The 18844-nt window shown below is 41.8% G+C and overlaps 2 protein-coding genes across 2 annotated transcripts in view; one reads left to right on the top strand and one right to left on the bottom strand.

Moving 5' to 3' along the window:
- GFM1 (G elongation factor mitochondrial 1) overlaps positions 1-18844 on the bottom strand; it is a 51186-nt gene that overhangs the window by 14623 nt on the left and 17719 nt on the right. Inside the window, exons 8-13 of the mRNA XM_025215085.1 lie at positions 18628-18712; positions 15483-15620; positions 14553-14654; positions 12983-13039; positions 11625-11762; positions 10775-10857 (exon numbers count right to left, since the gene is read on the bottom strand). Coding sequence (XP_025070870.1) covers positions 10775-10857; positions 11625-11762; positions 12983-13039; positions 14553-14654; positions 15483-15620; positions 18628-18712 — 603 coding nt within the window. The remainder of the gene's footprint in view (positions 1-10774; positions 10858-11624; positions 11763-12982; positions 13040-14552; positions 14655-15482; positions 15621-18627; positions 18713-18844) is intronic.
- LXN (latexin) lies at positions 2-10749 on the top strand (the record flags this gene model as incomplete). Its single annotated transcript, XM_006016477.2, has 6 exons — positions 2-37; positions 2191-2253; positions 2959-3136; positions 4339-4475; positions 9609-9671; positions 10449-10749. Coding segments are annotated over 6 exons (570 nt in total), but the record flags the coding sequence as incomplete, so codon positions are not given.

The following is an 18844-nucleotide window of genomic DNA, read 5'->3' as shown; positions in this document are numbered from 1 at the left end:
CCTCACCTTGTCCAACGTGAGGCGCGCCCGCCTCCAGGTGAGGGGCCGGGAGCCCGCGGGCCGGCACGGGGCAGGGGGCCTGACCACACCCAGGTGCAGCCCCGGCGGGCGGTGCCACGGACCTGCCAGCCGCCCCCTCCTCCCGCCGCGGCCGCGGGGTGACGAGGCGGCGTTTCCCTTCCCCGGGCTCGTGCAGCTGCTGCTGGCTGAGACCCGCCCCCCCTTTAACATCTAGTCGAAAATGACAGGGCTTTTTAGTTATTTTGTCCTTGAGATTTGTTTCCCAGCAAAACAACAGTAGGGGTTAGTAGGAGTCTGGCCAAGGAAGCTGTTCTCGGCATCATTCAGGGTTTTCCTCCCCGGACTTACACCGAGACCAGCGCCCCTGGAGCTGGCGCGGAGCAGACACACCACAAATGCCCACAAGAGACTCGGGCACAGTTCAACATTTCCTTCCTTCCTCCCTGATAGGGATTTGTGGCCTTTTTCAAATCAAAGAAGATCCTGTTGGATGGTTATTACAAATTCCTGCCTAAGCAACAGACTTCAGGGTTTTTATTTCCAAACCTGAATTGCAAACCCCACCCTTATTCTCTGCTTAAGACCACTCTGTGTAAGATTTCCAACTACTGGTTGAAAATCACCTGCAAGGCATTCAGTAATTTAGGTTAAAGATTAACCTGCCTAGTCATAACTGATGCTGCTATTAAGATACATTCACATATTTTATAGGTAGGCAGAAGATCACTGGACGGTGCAGGTGTCTGATAGCCAAGTAACTCTTATCTAGTGGCTATTGCATTATATTGCAAAAAAGTGACTTGATGACAATCTCCCAGTGCTAAACTGGAGATAATTCTTCACCAGATCCTACTGAGGATCAGCTTTTTTTCCAACTATTTAAGCTGGTCTAATAAAAGATATCAGATTCGCCTGAAGAACCTTGTCTGGGGTTCATGGAGCATTTTGAAAATGGAGTGCAATGTAAATTACAAGAGTGTTACAAATAAGCCCACATGTTCTGGTTTCTCTCTGTACTGTACTTGCTGTTGTGTTATCTTGCTGGCACAAATGAGCTCAAGTGCATCTGCACGGATTGCTCAAAGGTGGGTTGTTGAGGACGTGGTGATATAACCTGGAAAATGTTAATTGGTTTGTGCCTATTTTGCATGCAGTGTCCTACGGAGAGGAAGCTGCCACTGTATTTGCAATGCCCTCCAATAAGGTCCTTGTATAATCACATCAAAACAGCATTTAAAGCAGTGCAGTGTGCCACAAATTAGCACCCTCCCCAAGTGCCACACTGATCCCCTTCTCAAACTGCTCCCTGCAAATCTGCTCCCTGATCTGCCACACAGAGGCAGCCCACAGGTTAGCCACCCCAGAGCTAGAACACAAATAACCTAGTGATTGTGAAGTGGATGAGTAACTTCTTGCAGCAACTGTTCTATTGAATATCTTCTATACTGCGCAAATATTGAGCCAGATCCTGTTCCATCTTTTAGGTAGAAATAGGATCCTTTCCCACCCTGCTTAAGTGCCTGCAAAACAGTTTAACACAAAAAAAGTCCATGCGTCATCTTGCTGCTTTTTGTGACAAAGAATTAAGGCTAAGACAATGGCATGTCACAAAAGTAGGGCTTTAAACAGGATGGGACAGAATCACACTTGCATGGTTAACAGAATGAAATCAGGCCCATTGTTTGGAGCTGGTGCTGGTTACAATGCAATTATAATACAACCTGAGGAATGGCATTTTGTTTTAGGAAACTTGTCTTATTCTTCTACCAAGTATGTAGTTGGTCCAACAAAAGATATTACTAAATAAATCTTGCTTCCCACATTAAAATCTGGTTCAGTCACATCAGGTAGAGGTTCAGTCCTTCCATACTGCACAGCAGCCTTGCTTGAGCACACCTCCACTGCAAGTCTGAAATGTGTTCAAGAGGGAAGGACCTCTGGTGTAACTGCACCCCCAACACTGTCATTTCTAAAATACACATGGGATTTCAGTTTGCCCACACCAACTGAGGAATCAGTTGGTCAGTGTATAAGAGAATAATGCGGAGTTGCATGGGTACTGTGCAGAGTGGTATTCCTTTGTCATAGCTCACAGGACTAATTGGAACAGTTGACAGAATGCATGAACATAAGAGTTTTAAATATTTTTTTTATATTGCCTCACTTTAGGACATTCCAGGGACTGGACATAAATATCACCTTGAATTCACATTGAAAGACACTGCCCAGGAAGTGAGTTGTGCTTCATTTACTTACTTGGGTTGCCAGTTCTTTGAAGGAACCATTTCTTCATTACATACAACTATAAAGGCTAGCAGAATGGGGACCTTGTCTTGCTAGGAACTCTAGGCACTACCAGTTAATTGTCTGAAAATGATCTGCTTGTAAAATTGGTGCACAATACATAAGTTTTGGCTTTCTTCTTATTGCCAAGTCAGACTGGGGGACCAGTTATCACCTGAAAGTAACCCATGTTTTTTCAGCTTAAAAGCTAAAAAGTCTTTCTGCTGAATCTTATCAAGATATGAAAGTTGAGAAATGGTAGTTGACCTAAGTCAAAGATGTTTTTTGTCTCATTTGCTTCCCATCATGATGTAACACCTCCAAATGACAGAAGTTATGTTAACTCTTTTCGCTGAATAAATAATACTGCGTACTCTCTCAAATTACTTTTTCCCCTTTTAAATCACTACTAGACTTTCATTTTTTGTGTAAGCTACCCAAAGTAAAATGTAAATATATTTTAAAATTAAGACTGACCCTGCACAAAATATTCTAATAAAACATTCTGTCTTTACTTTCACCAATTCAGGGAAAAATGTCTAATGCAGAAAACTGTAAAACTGATACAGTATGGTTTTTCTAAATACTAACTCCTGTCTTTTCTTTTTTTTAAACTAAAACTGGATTAAATCTATGAAATTACTTCTGTAACAGGGTCATGCAGTTAATTGCACTGCTGAGGTTCTCTACCACCTGCGCAGCCAACACAGTGCTCCAGAAGTGCATTTCACAGTGGAAGGAGAACTTGGGAAGAACCCGGATGAAGCAGATAACAAGTTTTACAGCAGAATTAAGAGCCTGCAGGAGCCACTAGTTGCACAAAATATTCCAGGTACAAAGATGAAAGGAAATGGGTTTTGTAAGAAATGTCTGCCCTCCACAGTCAAGTTCTAGCCAATGCCAGCTGCACTAAACTAATCTTAAAAAAAAAAAGATTGTTCTTCTTTGTTTGTAGCTCTGAGCATTAAAATAGCTCCCAAATCTAAAATGAAAATGGGATGTCATTATAATAGACTCTATACTTTATACTAAGGCTGTGCAAAGCTTCAGTCCCTGATCTGATTCGGCGGAGAGTTGGTGGCCAAATCTCCGAATCAAATCAGGAGACCCTTTAATCTCTCTCAATCAAATTGGAACCCTCTGAATCACCTTTCAGCGAAAGAGATCAAAGAGATTCGGAAAGATTTGGCAAATCAGATATAGATACAACTTGAAATGTTTTTCCTACATACCTCAAGGTACTAGGCGGCTGGTGAATGCTGAGATGCTGAGGCAGATGGAACATCCCACAGGAGCGCAGGGGGCTCCCCAGCATGCTTGGCAGCAGATCCGGAAGTGGAACAGAAGCACTTTCGGTCCACTTCCAGGTCCGCGGCTCAGCAACTGGTGCTTCCTGGGTCTGGGGGGCACCTGGGGTCCCCCCATGGCTGATTGCTGGGAGTCACATACCCTGCCCCAGCATCACAGTGTTCATGAGCTGTGCCTGGTACCTCGAGGTACGTAGAAAAAACATTTAAAGCTGTGTCTACGGCCGAATTGCTGATTCTTTGAATCAACACTGAATCTTCAGATTCGGCTAAATCAAATCGGGGACAATGATCTGAATCAACAAATCAAATCACTGTCCCCAATTCAGGCCGAATCCAAATCTGAATCTAATATGGCCCATTTTGCACACCTCTACTGTACACCTATAAAATGATCCCTCTATTGAAGAGTTTACTGTCTACATACACAAACCAGATGAAATATAGGAGCGGAAAGCAAGATCACAGAAGTGAAGTGACTTTAAGGTCACACAGTAGATAAGTGCTCAAATTGGGACTAGAACCCAGTTCTCCCAAATCAGTGTCCTATGTAGTAGTAGTAGGTATGTTTCTGTCTTGCAAGACAATAGAGTTATACCAAGTGAGACATAAGTTCATTGAATGTAATCCTCACTTGAAAGATAAAGCGAAGCTGCTAGGATGAGATTAAATATGTTTTACATCAAATGCGTGAAAATCTTGATTACTATATTTGTTTTGATCCTAGACAGTTTTGGCATTGTGCCCCCAGAAATGGAGCCCATCAGACATCTAGCTTTCTCTGCCTGTGATTACATTATATGGCAGAACTCAACTGAAAACACATGGTACAACCTAGCCCAAATTCGAGATGTTCGACAGGTGGTAAGTAGCAATCAGTGCACCAATCAGTGCTTTGCAATTAAACTGCTATCTAAGGATATTCCAAGATATTATAGATTGTAGAAGAATCAGTACACACAGATGTATATAGTGCTACAGAATCTATGAGTCCTACTAAGACTAGGATAATCCCTTATTTATTTTAATGGGTCCTCTTTCCTCATTCTCAGCAAAAGCTCATAGACAATTTTCTATTCCAGTTAGGGGGAAGTTGCAGCCTGAAAGTGGCACATATTGACTGATGCATTTCTCATCCTTTCTCCTTCCCCACCTTGGAACCACAATTACTTTTGAAAGCAGGCACTTGGGGCTTCATAGACATGCTCCAGGAGGCGGGGCGCTTTTATTAGCGAGCTGTGCTAATTAGTCCTGCCCTAAAAAAATGGTGGCGGGGTACTTTGAACTAAAGCTCATTCGACGAGCTTTAGTTCAAAACAGTAAAACTGATACAGTATGGTTCATTTCTGCGTTAATTTCTACACTCCAGCAGACTTGATAAATTAAGTCTGCTCTGACACACTGGATTTACAGCACATCAGAGCAGCCTCCCTGCATGTGTGTAAGTGCCCTTGGTTATAGATTCATAGATGCTAGGGTCAGAAGGGACCTCAATGGATCATCGAGTCCGACCCCCACATCTGCTGATGCACGATAAGGTGTGGTTCGCTTTGCTGATGATTTCGTCACACTGATGACTCATGTTCATCTTGGAGTCCACTATGACTCCAAGATCCCTCTCCGCTTCTGTGCTGCTGAGAGGGTCATTCCTCAGCCAGTAGGTGTACTTGTTGTACTGCATCCTATTGTGTTCTGCCCACTTATCCAACCTGTCCAGGTCTGCCTGCAGTCATTCCCTACCCTCTGGAGTGTGCACTTCCCCCCACAATTTAGTATCATCCACAAACTTGGACAGAGTACACTTCACGCCCATATCCAAGTCACTGATGAAGACATTGAACAGTACAGGTCCAAGGACTGAGCCCTGCGGGACCCCACTACCCACATCCTTCTAGGTCGATACCAACTCGTCTACTACCACTCTCTGAGTTTGAACCCCAAGCCAATTTGCCACCCACCGGACCATGTAAGCATTCAAGTCATAGCCTCTTAATTTACGAGAATGGGATGAGATATGGTATCAAAGGCCTTCCTAAGATCTAAGAAAATGACATCCACCTCTACTCCTGCGTCTAAGCGTTTTGTGACCTGGTCATAAAACGAAACTAGATTAGTCAGGCATGATCTGCCTGCTACAAATCCATCCTGGTTGCCCTGCTGCATTATTTTTCCCACTGGACTCATGCAAATATGATCTTTAATAATCTTTTCAAAGACTTTTCCAAGGACGGAAGTGAGACTGACTGGCCTATAATTACTCAGATCCTCCTTCCTCCCCATCTTGAAAATAGGGACCACACTGGCCCTTCTCCAGTCCTCTGGGACCTGACCCATGCGCCACAAGCGCTCGAACAGCCATGCCAGTGGTTCTGCTATGACATCAGCCAGTTCCTTCAGTACCCTTTAGTATTATGTATTAATAGTAAAAGAAAATTTGGAGGGCAGTGAAATGTCTCAGTACTCATCACCGTATCAGTTCAACACATTTCAGAAATGCAATATTCAGTGGTCCTATGTCACATTCATATGTAACACCGTGATTTTAGGTCATAATGGAATCACCCACATAATGGATGCAATTAAAAGTAGCTGGCAAAGGGCATATGAATTATAGGCCAAACCTGCCCATGTCTCAGCTTCTTATCTAATATGCCAAAGGAACTGCTGCCTCCCAAAAGTTTAAAAGGTTTTGACGTGCAAACCAACCTAAAACTATGATTCCTAAAGCCCTTGTGAAAAGCATAGCCTTAGGATTTAATCAATGGTCATTTGCTTTTTGAATCTTTCTATGGATTTCTTATTTTATTGCACTTTAATAAATTCTTTCTGGTTTAGTAAAAGAAGATATTTCTTCTTACTGAACTGTTTATGTAGATAATTCCTTCCCTTTATTAATTTAATTTTACTTGATATTTTTTTAATGCAGTGCCTGCATATTCTTGGAGACAATAGCATATCACATGATTAGTCATATGCTGTGATGTTTCATCTCTGATCTGATCACTTTATTTGATTAGGGTTTTATCTGATTACTTTACTTCCCTAACTTTGTATGTTCTTTCTTCTGCACACTATTTTACTTATTACTACTCTGCTTTATCTTTCAACCTACACCACCCTCAAGCCTCTAATTATCACTTGCTGATCTCTCTCTACTATGTGAGCTGACGGAACAGCAGTCGGCTGCATCTCAACTCCAATACGAGGAAATCTATGTTTCTAGCATGCTGGTTTTTCACTATTTGTTAATTTATTTAAAGGATATTCAAGCAAGGAACCAAGTCTCAATTTAATCTTTAACAAATCCAAACATTGTTAGTTTTTACTTTGGCTTTGCCTAATTTACTTTTATTCATGAATTCCATTTTGTAAATATTGTAAAGGGACACGGATATTCTTGCTTTGGGAAAATTGTATAGTGGAGAAAATACCCTCTGGATTTTTCTCTTTTAAGACTGTAAGACTGAAAGAGAGCTCTTATTAATGATTCTTGCAATACTTGCCTTGGATGCTAATCAGTTATCTAGCTGGCTTAGAACAGCATGCTTACTGGTTAATGTTCCCAAATACATACTAGCACGGTCATTGTTGATAACATTTATGGTTATCTGCGCCCCCATCTGCCCTCAGAAAATTTATGTAGTGGTCATTAAAAAAAGGGAAGGGAGAAATCCATGTAGAAAAAAGATAAGACATTAAATGTCCTTCCTTCCTTCCCTTTAAACTCTTACTGGTATATGCTATGTTTAGCAATACATGACTAAGGTCAGTAACAGCTAAAATAGCCTTTACAAAAATAACCCAATTTTTGTGACCAAAAGGCCATGTGGATTTCTGATCTGGGAAAGGTTTTACTTAACAGGGCCAATAACAAGTTTCCTCAGCAAAAGAATACATGGCGTTCATGCCAGTGGAATTCTATGGACTTCCTCATTTAACTGCCTTTTTTAGGATAACAGAATTTTTTGGTGAAATTTTATTCTCTTGCAATTACTGCAAGCCAAAACCACCAATTAAAGGAACAGTTGTCCAACACAATAAGGCTCAATACTGAAACGTAAACCAACAACACTTGACATTGAGAATATTCACAACTGACACCATTTAGGACTTAGGCTGTCAAGATGGGTCCTCAGCTGTTTAAAACAATCTTTCAGAGTACAAATACCAGAGTAGTTAATGCTCCCAGTGAATTCAAATGAGGCTTTGAGTGTGAAAAACTACAGCTTCAACCTGGGAACAGGATTTATTAATTTTTGCTCCCATCAGTGGTTGTCTTAGAGCAGGAGAGGAAGCAGGTCAGGCATGAACACATGAACACTGAATTTTAGAACTGTCTGCAATGGGCAGGATGAATCGTCACCCTAGAGAAAAGATAACATTTCAACCGTGTCAAGTTTCAGGCCTGTACTAATTGTGTTCCTTTTATACTGACCCAAGACAGAGAGTTGGGCAAAGCAATGTTCCATTCTCACTTTACCCTTTACTTTAGTCTTTGCATTCTACCTTCATAAGGTATTAGGATGGTGAGACTTCTCATGGTTTCTTGCAAATCTCAGCCTATTTATAATCTAGTTAATTTCTTCTCCTTGTTGACTTACTGTACAAATTAAGATTTGTTCTTCTAACTCACATATATTTGAAAATCCCACACTTATCCACAGTTGTCGGAAGCAAATGCATATCTGCAGAGAAGCAAGCAAGAGAAAAAGGGACCCTACTGGCTCTTCTTTCTACAGAAAAAAGGGGGAAGAAGGAGACCCTTGCTGAATGTGTAGAACTGTACAGGGAAGCCAGCACCTTTTCCCACTTCCTAGGGCCCCCGAGAAACCCATCTGGCAATGCTGTGGGGGTCAGAAACTACCCCCCACCTTCCTTAAATATGCAGTCTGTTAGTATCCTGCATATTGAATCTCATAGTGCTGGATGCCCAGGATATTTATGTGCAATTCAGTCTCTCTGTAAATTATCCCTTTCATCTTAGGTCTGTATTTAAAACATGCACACATTATGTAAAGCAGGGGTGGCAAACCTGTGGCATGTCGGCCACAAGTGGCACTGGCAGCCTCTGTGTGTAGCTCATGGCAGACCACAAAAGGGAAAGGCAGCACAGTGGCTGAAACAGCAAGGAGCGGAAAACAAAGCTACAGCTGAGGCAGGGAGCCCAGGGAAGGAAGTGTTAAGCAAAGCAGCAGATTAGGGTAGGGAGCAGAAAGCATTATGTTTGAACCGACAGCAAACATGAGATGTATAATAGGAAGATTTAGTACTAACAGGACTGGAACAAACTGGCTCCCTGGCAAAGAGTAATGGCTAACTATAGTTCCTTCCCCACCCCACTACTTATGAAAATCACTGCCCATGGTTGGCAACTCATCCAACTGTACTGGTGGTAGTGTCACTAATGAGGTATCTGTACAACAGTATTTGCTTGCTCTAAAATACAGACTAGTTTCTGCTGCTTACCATTTCCTGTGTAACTAGGTTTTCCTAAATGATAAACTGGTCAAAAATGCCAAATAGGACAAACTCTAAATTATTTTGAGTAAAAGAAAACCTAAAATCTAGAGCCAAAGCAAAGAGTCTCCATAGGGACATAAGTAAATAGAATAAGAGAGTCAGCAATAACAAACAAGTAGTTTGGAAAATAAAAGCCTCAGTATTTCCCCTGAAAAGAAACACTACATTAATCAAGCTTAACTTTTTAAATAGAGCTGTCTGAGCAACCCATGTGGCTTCAAACTGTGTTTTCCCTTTCAGATGCTTTCTGGAATCACATGAAGTGCAGCACAGAGCAAACCTAAGTTTCATCTGTTTACCCACTAATATCAGCTACTAGCAGTTTGGTCTGCAACATTTCACAGATTTTTTTTTAAAACTATGGCCAGCTGCAACTGCATGATGGGTCTTAATGGGGAGGTGGGGGGTAGAGGGAAGTGAAATCAAAAAGCCTTTGAATCTTAGTCCTCATTGTCTTATCTTTTATGTTCTTCCCAGAGAAGAAATGATGATTATCTTGAATTTGACTACACAGTCCTGCTTCATGACTTTGTGTCCCAGGTAAAACTTATTTCATTGCAAAGCAAAAGGGGTATTTTTATAAATTTGTGAATTGCCTTTCTGGTACCAGTGGAAGCAGCATCTCAAGTTCCTCAAATGACACCATCATAAACCATCCTTCACTGGACAACTGGGTCTCCTGTAAACATTTTATTACCGGGAAACATGCATTTGATGGAAAGAGAGAGGGGAGTTTTAGACCTGCAGCTCTAGATACCACAATCTGCTGTCAGAAATCACTTATCAATAGTGAGGAAGGATTCCTCTCCCCTTCCAAGTGTTGGCACTCTATATCCTTCTGCACTTTCAGTAACTTTTATGTATCTATGGTACCATTCATTTTAGTGGGAAGCAACCTCAGTTAACTCTAGAACAACACACAGGCTTATTTCCCTACCAATACACTTGTTTGGGATTCTAAGGGCATGTTTACAGTGCAATCCAAGGTCTAACAACAGCTAAGATATTTCCAGCTGACCTTAAACCAGCTAATTTGCGAGCCAGTAACAGTGTAGTTATGTCAATAGGAGCTTAGCAGACTCCAGAATTCTCTGCAGACCTTGGTAAATGCAGGGCAACTAGCCCATCTTGACCTGTGTTCTTAGTACCTAATCTACTTAGTTTAAAGTCAGTTCAGTATATCTGCATAAACTACAGTTAAACCTGTGACTGCACTGCAGACATACCCATAAACAGAAGCACATATTCTAGGTCAATATTGTCCTAAGGAAGTAATCTTTCCATTTCTTCAACACCTCATGTACTTTTTATCCACAGGAAATTATTCCTTGGCAAATGCAAGTTCTCTGGCATCCACAGCACGGTGTTAAAGTAACACAAAACAGCCGTCAGCCAAAACAGGAGGACTAGTCATCCAGTACTTCAATAAGAGATGCTTTGGTGACAGAAGGGTTATATAAGCAAACAGGTATATAGGATTCGAAGTAAAAATATGTTCAGTCAGTTAAACTTCCTTCTTTTTTTTCTGTTTTATCTTGACCAAACAAGTCAAGAGAAGTGTTATATTTCTCTACAGTGTAAATCTATAACAAAAACAATAAATTTAGTGCAAGGCTAATTTGGTATATTATGCTAATACTTACGGTACAGATGCTGCGATGCTCTCTCTAAAGGCAACTTTTGGTTTTCCCATTGTACAAGGACAAGCATATTCTCTTTCCATTCGCTGCAGAAACAGTAAAAAACAATTAGAATCATTTCTTTGTATAGGCAATATCTTTATTACTGAGACGTTAAATGTGTCGTGTTATATTTAACAATCAATCAATCAGAATAGGCTTAAGTTATTGCCCTCCCTTCACTCCCAAACAAACCTTCCTTTCAGTTAGTTTTACAATCCATTTTCCTTTACACTTCTTGATTTTTCCCCCCAGTCCTGTGGGAAACCCAAAAAGGAGGCAGTATGGATAGAGGGACAATATTTATTATGATCTACTGGGGGTTTCCCTTCCCTGCCACAAGTTTTTTTTTAAAGACAGAAATTTAAGTAGATTGAAAAGAAAGAAGAAAGTAGTAGAAAGAAAGGAATCCCAGAAACATTAAAAAACATACAGCTCTCTAGATTCAATTGTTCTTTAGTAACCATCATTAGCAGCCAAAATTATTTACGCAGATACTTTTAGCAACTTATAGTGTAAAGATTTCTATACACTTAAAAACAGTGGCCTCATGCCTGCACTAGATCTGCAAGAGTGGAATTCTGTGTCTCTGAAAATCCCTCTTAGCTCCATATGACCCCCAGGCATCCAGCTGCCAAACTGGGCCCCATATATTTTTATTTAAATAAAAATATTTAACCCTTTTACATGATTAAGTCAGCTGTCTTTAAAAGTGCATAGCAAGTAGCAACACATCCAGTATCCTAAGGGCAAAGTTAGGAGGAAACTTTCCCCAACCCATAGTCCAGCTCTCAGATTCAGCTTTAATAATCACCTGAGCATAGATTTCCAAGTGTAGTTCCCCCATTCCAGAAACAATGGTTTCCTTGTTCTCATCGTCAAAGTGGACTCTGAAGGTGGGATCTTCTCTTGTAAACCGGTTCAGTCCTTTTGCAAATTTATCCAAGTCATTCTAAAATAATCCAAACACATGTAAAAAATATCAGTTTTGTTGTCTAATATTCAACATGCAGCAAGTAACAAGACAGGTAGAACTGTTTCCTTGCAACGAAGTTCAGAGTTGCCTCCCCAAACAGATTACTGTGTTTACTTGAATCTAAGATGACCCCCCAATAATTAGACTCTATACATGGAAAATTTTAAATCTGTTATAATTTTCCATGTATAGAATCTAATTATTGGAGGGACATCTTTAATTCATTCCCCACCCCCCAACATTGCTGCAGGGGGGCAGACAGTGGGGAAGGGCAGGTGGGGAGGTCAAGCACCTTGCTTTCTGCTTGTTTGCCCCTTCCCTCCCCCACGTTCCCCCCTCCCCCTCCATCCTTACCCTTGCTCCATTCTGGCAGACTCTGACCTCGTTATAGTGTGGGGCACTGAGCACAAGGCCCAGGCCAGCCCCAGAAGTAGCCACACTAGCCCCTGTAGCAGCCATGTGGGCTGCACACCACTGCTACAGGCTGGGCTGGGGCCATGCTCAATAAGCCAGGCTGCAGCATAGATAAAGCTTGCTGGCACAACCAGGGTGGGGAAGCGGGGGACAGGGGCTGCATGGGAGGAAGGGAGAATTGTGGGGTGCAGAGGTAGTTGGGGACAGGCAGCAGCTATGGTCCTAACCCACCTTGGGGCTGGAGTTTGAGCCATACACAGCAGCTTCCTGCCTCCCATTCCCCACTGCCCTCATGCAATTCTAAGACAAGGGTCTTCCCCCCCAAAGTTAAATAGGGAGAGCCCTTATCTTAGACTACCATATTTACTCAGTTCTATTTATAACAGGACTTATTCCCCAAAAGATAAGGTGAACAGTCTGTACAATACAATAAAGAATATCTATCCTACCAGGAAAATATGTCATAACTGAGGTCAAGAAAGAAGACTGGAGTCAGCTGTTTTTTAACTCAGATAGAGAACTTTTATCATGATTTAGCTGCTTAAAGCTATGCCAACAGGGAAAGTCTTCTTAATTTACAGAAACCCCTACAGTTAGTCACGGCCAGCTAACACTTTTATACATACGCGTAAGCAAACATGTAAGTTAACACACTTTAACACTATATTCATTTTTCCAGATTAGACAAATACAAAGCATTTCCCTCAAGTAAACTGCTAAACGGCAAGGGAAGGTAACTTGGACAAGAAAGTTTTCTATAGGCTTGTTTATACTTATCCTACCTTGTTAGAAGGCTTCATGGCTACAGAAATGACAGAATCAGGGATATGAATTGATTCCTGTAATGATTATAAAGAGTTATCAAATAACAAACCTGCAGTAGAACTGAAGTTTTGGGTTCAGAAACTGTGGATTCCCACAGCATAGTTTTCATGGTGTGGCTTAGTTCAGCCTTATATCAAGTACAGTAAGACTGCAAAATTATGTAATTCATTTTGAGATTATACTAGGACCTTGCCCTAGTACACAAGGTAATTGCAGAATATACAGTTCTAGTACTGTTGCTTGGGTCTGCATTCATGTTCCTAACACTGTTATATGTATAGATACAAAGTTGTCTTTCTACCCAAAGGCTATTTGGTGTGTGGGCATACATACCCTCTCTGTATTAACCTTTTATGCTTAAAGAAATAGTAATCATGTCCCTTACAGCTGAAAATATTTGGTGTTAAGTGTGTTACTCTGTATGTTACTCTGTAACATACTATCTGTCTATCTACACACACCCCAACTTTTTTTTTATTTGTTATAGTATAAAGTGACCCGGATTCTGTGGCCCAGGGGCTTGTGTGGCAAGCTAGGGACCATCAAGCTGCAAGTTCAAGCCTGTGTGTGAGGCTCTGAACTTCCCAGCTAGAAATGGCAGCCCTTGTAGGCTTGAGAAAAGTTTTAGGCCTGTTCCATGGCTAAGGGGCCTGGGTGTTAAGCTGCCAGCTGAAAGGTTGTGAGTTGAAAGTCTGGGTGTGGGCACCTGATCTTCAGTCTGAACTAGTGGCCCTTGCTGAGTTGAACATTTTTCAGGTTCTGTGGCCAAGGGACTTGTGTAGTGTGCTAGGGACCAGAAGTTCAAGCCCTGTCATGTGTGCCTGAGCTTCCCAGCTGGAAATGGCAGCCTTGCGGGTTTGACAATTTTTTCTAGTTTTGGGGCCCCCACTACAGAAAGGATATGGACAAATTGGAGAGAATCCAGTGGAGGGCAACAAAAATGGTGAGGGGGCTGGGGGACATGACTTATGAGAAAAGATTGAGGGAACTGGGCTTATTTAGTCTGGAGAACAGAAGACTGAAAGGGGATTTGATAGCAGCCTTCAACTACCTGAAGGGAGGTTCCAAAGAGGATGCAGCCAAACTGTTCTCAGTGGTGGCAGATGACAGAACAAGGGGCAATAGTCTCAAGTTGCAGCAAGGGAAGTTTAGGTTAGATATTGGGAAAAACTCTCACACTAGGAGGGTAGTAAAGCAGTGGGACAGATAACTCAGAGGTTGTGGAGTCTCCATTCTTGGAGATTTTAAAGACCCAGCTAGACAAAGCACTGGCTAAAATAATCTAATTGCGGATGGTCCTGCTTTGAGCAGAAGGTGGGACTAGATTATCTTCTAAGGTCCCTTCCAACCCTAATTTCCCATGATTTTATGATTCTAAACCAATATCACGTTTCCTCAAGTAATTTCTAACTGTATGTCACTTATCTAAAATAAACTGAGCTTTTAAACTAAAAACAGGATTAAGAATAAAATCCTGATAAACCTACAGTGTGCAATGAATCAGGTGTTTGAAAAAGTTATACTTACCATGGAAATGTGATTACAAGATTTATCAGAGAATGTATCCCCACTTGCACAATCAATTCCAAACAATGCACATATGTCTCCTGCATAAACTTCATTTACATCCTAAAGGAAAACAGCAAGTTTAGCTTTTTGCATGGTACTGAAAGGAAGCAACGGAATGTATTTAATGCACACAGACAACTACATCCAGTTTCAAACAGAAAGAGCTATGATACAAACCTGAGTTTAAGGAAGTTGAATGCCCAACTCTTTTCAACTCTTTAGAAGATTCCAGCTTTGATTGAAATGTGTTGTACATAGGCAAATATGATTTTTTTTTCACTAAGATTTCAATGTAGAAGCATGTATGGGGGTTTCAACTGCAATAATAGCTTGCCAAAGAGAAACAGTGCCAGTATCACTTTCTAACTTTCATGCAGTCTTGACCCAGCCATGGAGTTAAAATGACACGAATTCCAGAAGAAAATCCAGTTGGCTCCTACAGTGACATCTTTTCTACCAGGGACTATATTTGTAGCATTTTGGGAGACATTTTATAGTTTTAATAACTCTAAAACCTCATTCAAGATACTTATTGTCAGAAGAAGGAAGACAGTCTTCATAAAGCAGATCCAAGCAAGGAATCTATAGGGAAAAAGTCACACCTGGCTTCCTTTATCCCAAAGCCAACAAACCCTGTTGCAGGATTTGGCACCAAATGTGTGTGGAAAATCTTCCTGGTTCAATGGAAAAAAATAATACAAAAAGAATACTTCAGTATCCAGTTATACCTGTGAAGCCCACACTACAGTAACAGGGCCAAGTGAGAGCAGATCATCTCTACCATCTCCAACTAATGCGATAGGAAAGTAGCACCTCACTTTTCAAACCATGCCTCAAAAAGGGATAACGCCATCCAAAGTTTGTCCTAGCTCCAATTTCCACACTCACCTCCAGTGTGTCTGCATGCATACGAACCAGTCTTTGCACGCGCACCCTCTTTCCTGTCCTGGTGTTATAAATGTATTCAGATTTCTTTAGCATCCCCTGATAAACTCGAACATATGTCAGCTGCCCAAATCGGCCAGCCTGAAAACAGCACACAAGTTAAAATGTGTTAAAAAGAGACTTTAAGGTTACGAAAGTCAAAAGCTCCACCTTTCTATGCATGCTTTGTACTGGCCCATGTTAAAGGATTTTTAATTTGGGTTCAACAGTTTGAACTCCTACTTCCAATTGCTAAATAGTCTCAATCCTTCTCTCAACTCTTAGTTGGAATTTAGTATCTCTTAACAAGTTTCTTTATCTCCACAGCTCCATAATGCACCAGCCCTCAGCTTTGCTACATAAGACATACAAATAGAAGGCTCAATCACTAGTCTGCATCTAAGGATGCCACCAAATTTTCACTTACTTTGTTCAGTAACATTTTCCTCAGTAGGTCTGCAATAAACCACCAAGACAAAATGTACTGCTTTAGTTCATACCAGACACGGAACAAAGGCTGTGTACAGACACACATTTCTACCAGAAGAAATTTCTTACAGTAGAAAAACAACTGAGAAGTGAACTGTACAAGCCCCAGCTGGAGAACTTCCCTGCCTGGGAAGGGGGCAGGCTATCAAGCAGCAGTTGGCAACTATTGAAAAGCAACTGCTGCTACAGGCAGCCAGGAACGGTTCCAGCCCCTGGAAGAATGCCCCCGCATCCTGTCAATCATCTGATTAGCAGGAAGGGTGTACATTCTCCCATGACAGGAACCCTCCTGGTTCTCTCACACAGGAGAATAGCTCCACTCCTTGCACTCTTCCAGGCTTAGCCGGAGGAGCGCAGGGAGCAGAAGGGAGTACTCAGCCACTGCAGCAACACTCTGGGAGTCCTTTGCCTCACCCTGCACTGTCCCAGGCTGAGCCAGAGCAGTGCAGGGTGAAGCAAAGGTATTTTGCTGCAGTGATAAAGCTCCCAAGCCTTGCTGCCATCGCAGAGCAGCTCATCTCATGCAGCAAAGGGAAGTCAGAGGGGCCGGGAGCCAGGCTGGTGAAAATCTCTGTACACCCAGCTCCCTGCCCCTCCAGCTTGCTCTTGCCCCTTGCTACTCAGCTGAGCAGTAGGGGCAGCAATTTAGAAACGAGCGGCTGGGAGCCATGCACACAGAAGCTTTCCTGGTGCCCCATCTCTGGCCACCAACTTTTAAACTTGCCATCCTGCTGCTCAGCCAAGAAGCAGGGGCAAAGAGAAGCCAGTGGAAGTTGGCAAAGCCCCCTGCCTCTTCCTGAAACTGGGACTGTCTGGTTTGGGGAAGAGGCAGGGAGAGGTGGCTGCTACTTCCCTCACCTCTTGGTTTATGGGAGGAGCAGAGCAACTAGCCTGCAACACCTTCTCAAGACCAGGATGACCCTGCCTTCTCAGGAAGGCAGGGGGCCTTTCCCCCGGTTCCATGAATCCTGGTCCCCAGGAAAAGTTAAGCTTGTGTAATGTATAGAAGTTCACTCTCCCAGGTTATTTTTCTTCCAGAGCAGCCATTTTTGATTTAAGAGAAAAGCAATTATCTCGGTAGAAGCTGAACATCTGTACCTGGCTAAAGATAACACTTTTCAACACAAAAAGTAAAAATCAAGCTTCCAAAAATACAAAGGAATACAAATATTGTAACTCTTCTAAATTCAGTCATGTTTTGATACATTCATATACAGCAGAAGATATCAACAAAAGTTCTGAAGGAAAGTTACTGGCAGATTTTGTCACTACTGACTAGATCAAACAGTAAAAGTCTCCTGGTGATTAAAGGCTTCAGAGAAGGCTGCACAATTCTTTTTAACAGAACGATATAAAATTGTCTTGACATGAAAATCAGTGTCCATAAATGGGATGACTCATTTTGATTGGACTCTTAATAACTGCTTTGTTTATTTCTATGACAGCTCAATGTAGAGTGGAATTACAATTGGGCTATTGTCAGTATCCTCTTCACAGCCATCACCACCTACTTCTCTGTCTCATCTTTCTTCTTGCTTTTCATCTACTAACTACTAGGGCGGTGCAAAATTTCGCTGGCCGTTTCATTTTGACTCATTTCGAGGTCGAAACATCAAAATTGAAATGAAACAAAGGGCTGCAAAACAGCCTCGAAACAAAATGAGGCTAGTCAAAATGTTTTGACCACAGCGCTGGGGAAACGAACTCAGTCCAGCTGGGCTGACTTCCCATCCCCTGCGCTAGATGGGAACGGAACGGAAAAGCTGTTTCAAACCGAAATTAAATTTGAAATGGAAGGCTGTTCCCTTGAACCGTCGAAACTCAAGGCAAAATGGAACGGTGCCGTTTCGCACAGCCCTACTAACTACTATCTCTGGAAAAGTAGAGCAGTACAAGTGAGAAGAATCAATGTCTGCACCTACAAGGTTAGTTCTTTATGCTGGGTCATTTATCTTGGCCATACTCATTTAAAACCCAACACCTAGGATTCAGTGTACACTGAATGCTAGAGATAAGTGCTTCTGCTAGCCAGCACAGGTGCTGTTTGACTCACAGTGCCACGTACTGTAATATGCAACTGCTGCGTGAAAGAAAGGTCTATCCCATGCAGAAAGAAAGAAGCCCTTTAAAATTTGGTCATAGTAGTTCCCTTGGTTGGATTTGCTGTTTTCTATGCCTAAGGAAAATAGGCACGGTATAGCAATACTGTGGTTAACACCACATGCTGTATTCAGCTCTCTAAGCCAGCCTGCAGGAATTGGATATTATCAGCACAAAACATTTAGAAACAACTGAAGCAAGTCAGCTGGTTAATGTACTCGGCATCTGTCCTGTGGAGACCTTTACTTCAGCCACGTGATGCGAGCACTGATGAAGTAACAAGTCCAGCATATGCACAAACCTTTACAAATTTACTGAAAAACTTAAAAACAGAAGTCTAATGTGTTTCATTCATAAAACCAGTAACAATTCCTGCAAAGGACACTTCCTGGGGATTAATTACCAATGGCCCGGTGCCAATAAACCCTACTTAGCTCATTGGTTATTTATATAGCTCAGGAAATGCCCTGTATTTTAACTGTTCTTGCTTAATTATGGAGAAAAAAAATTAACAACCCACCTCCAGCTTGAAAGCCAGGCCTACAAAAGGCTGGGAGTTGTCTCTGACTGAGTTCAGCAACAGCTTGGTTTTGCCCTCAGAATCCCTTTTTTAAAGGAAAAAAATGTAAAGAAAAGTAAATAATACAACCTTTCTTATATAAATGGAGGGTCATGAGGGGCAGGAGGTTAAAAAGGAAGGAAAGGAGTCAACTGAAAAATGTTGGCACTCAGGGAAA

This window comes from Alligator sinensis, unplaced genomic scaffold, assembly GCF_000455745.1.
Source record: "Alligator sinensis unplaced genomic scaffold, ASM45574v1 scaffold60_1, whole genome shotgun sequence".
Classification (NCBI taxonomy): domain Eukaryota; kingdom Metazoa; phylum Chordata; order Crocodylia; family Alligatoridae; genus Alligator; species Alligator sinensis.
Note: the sequence above shows the minus strand (reverse complement) of the source record. Positions and strands in the feature narration are given on the sequence as shown.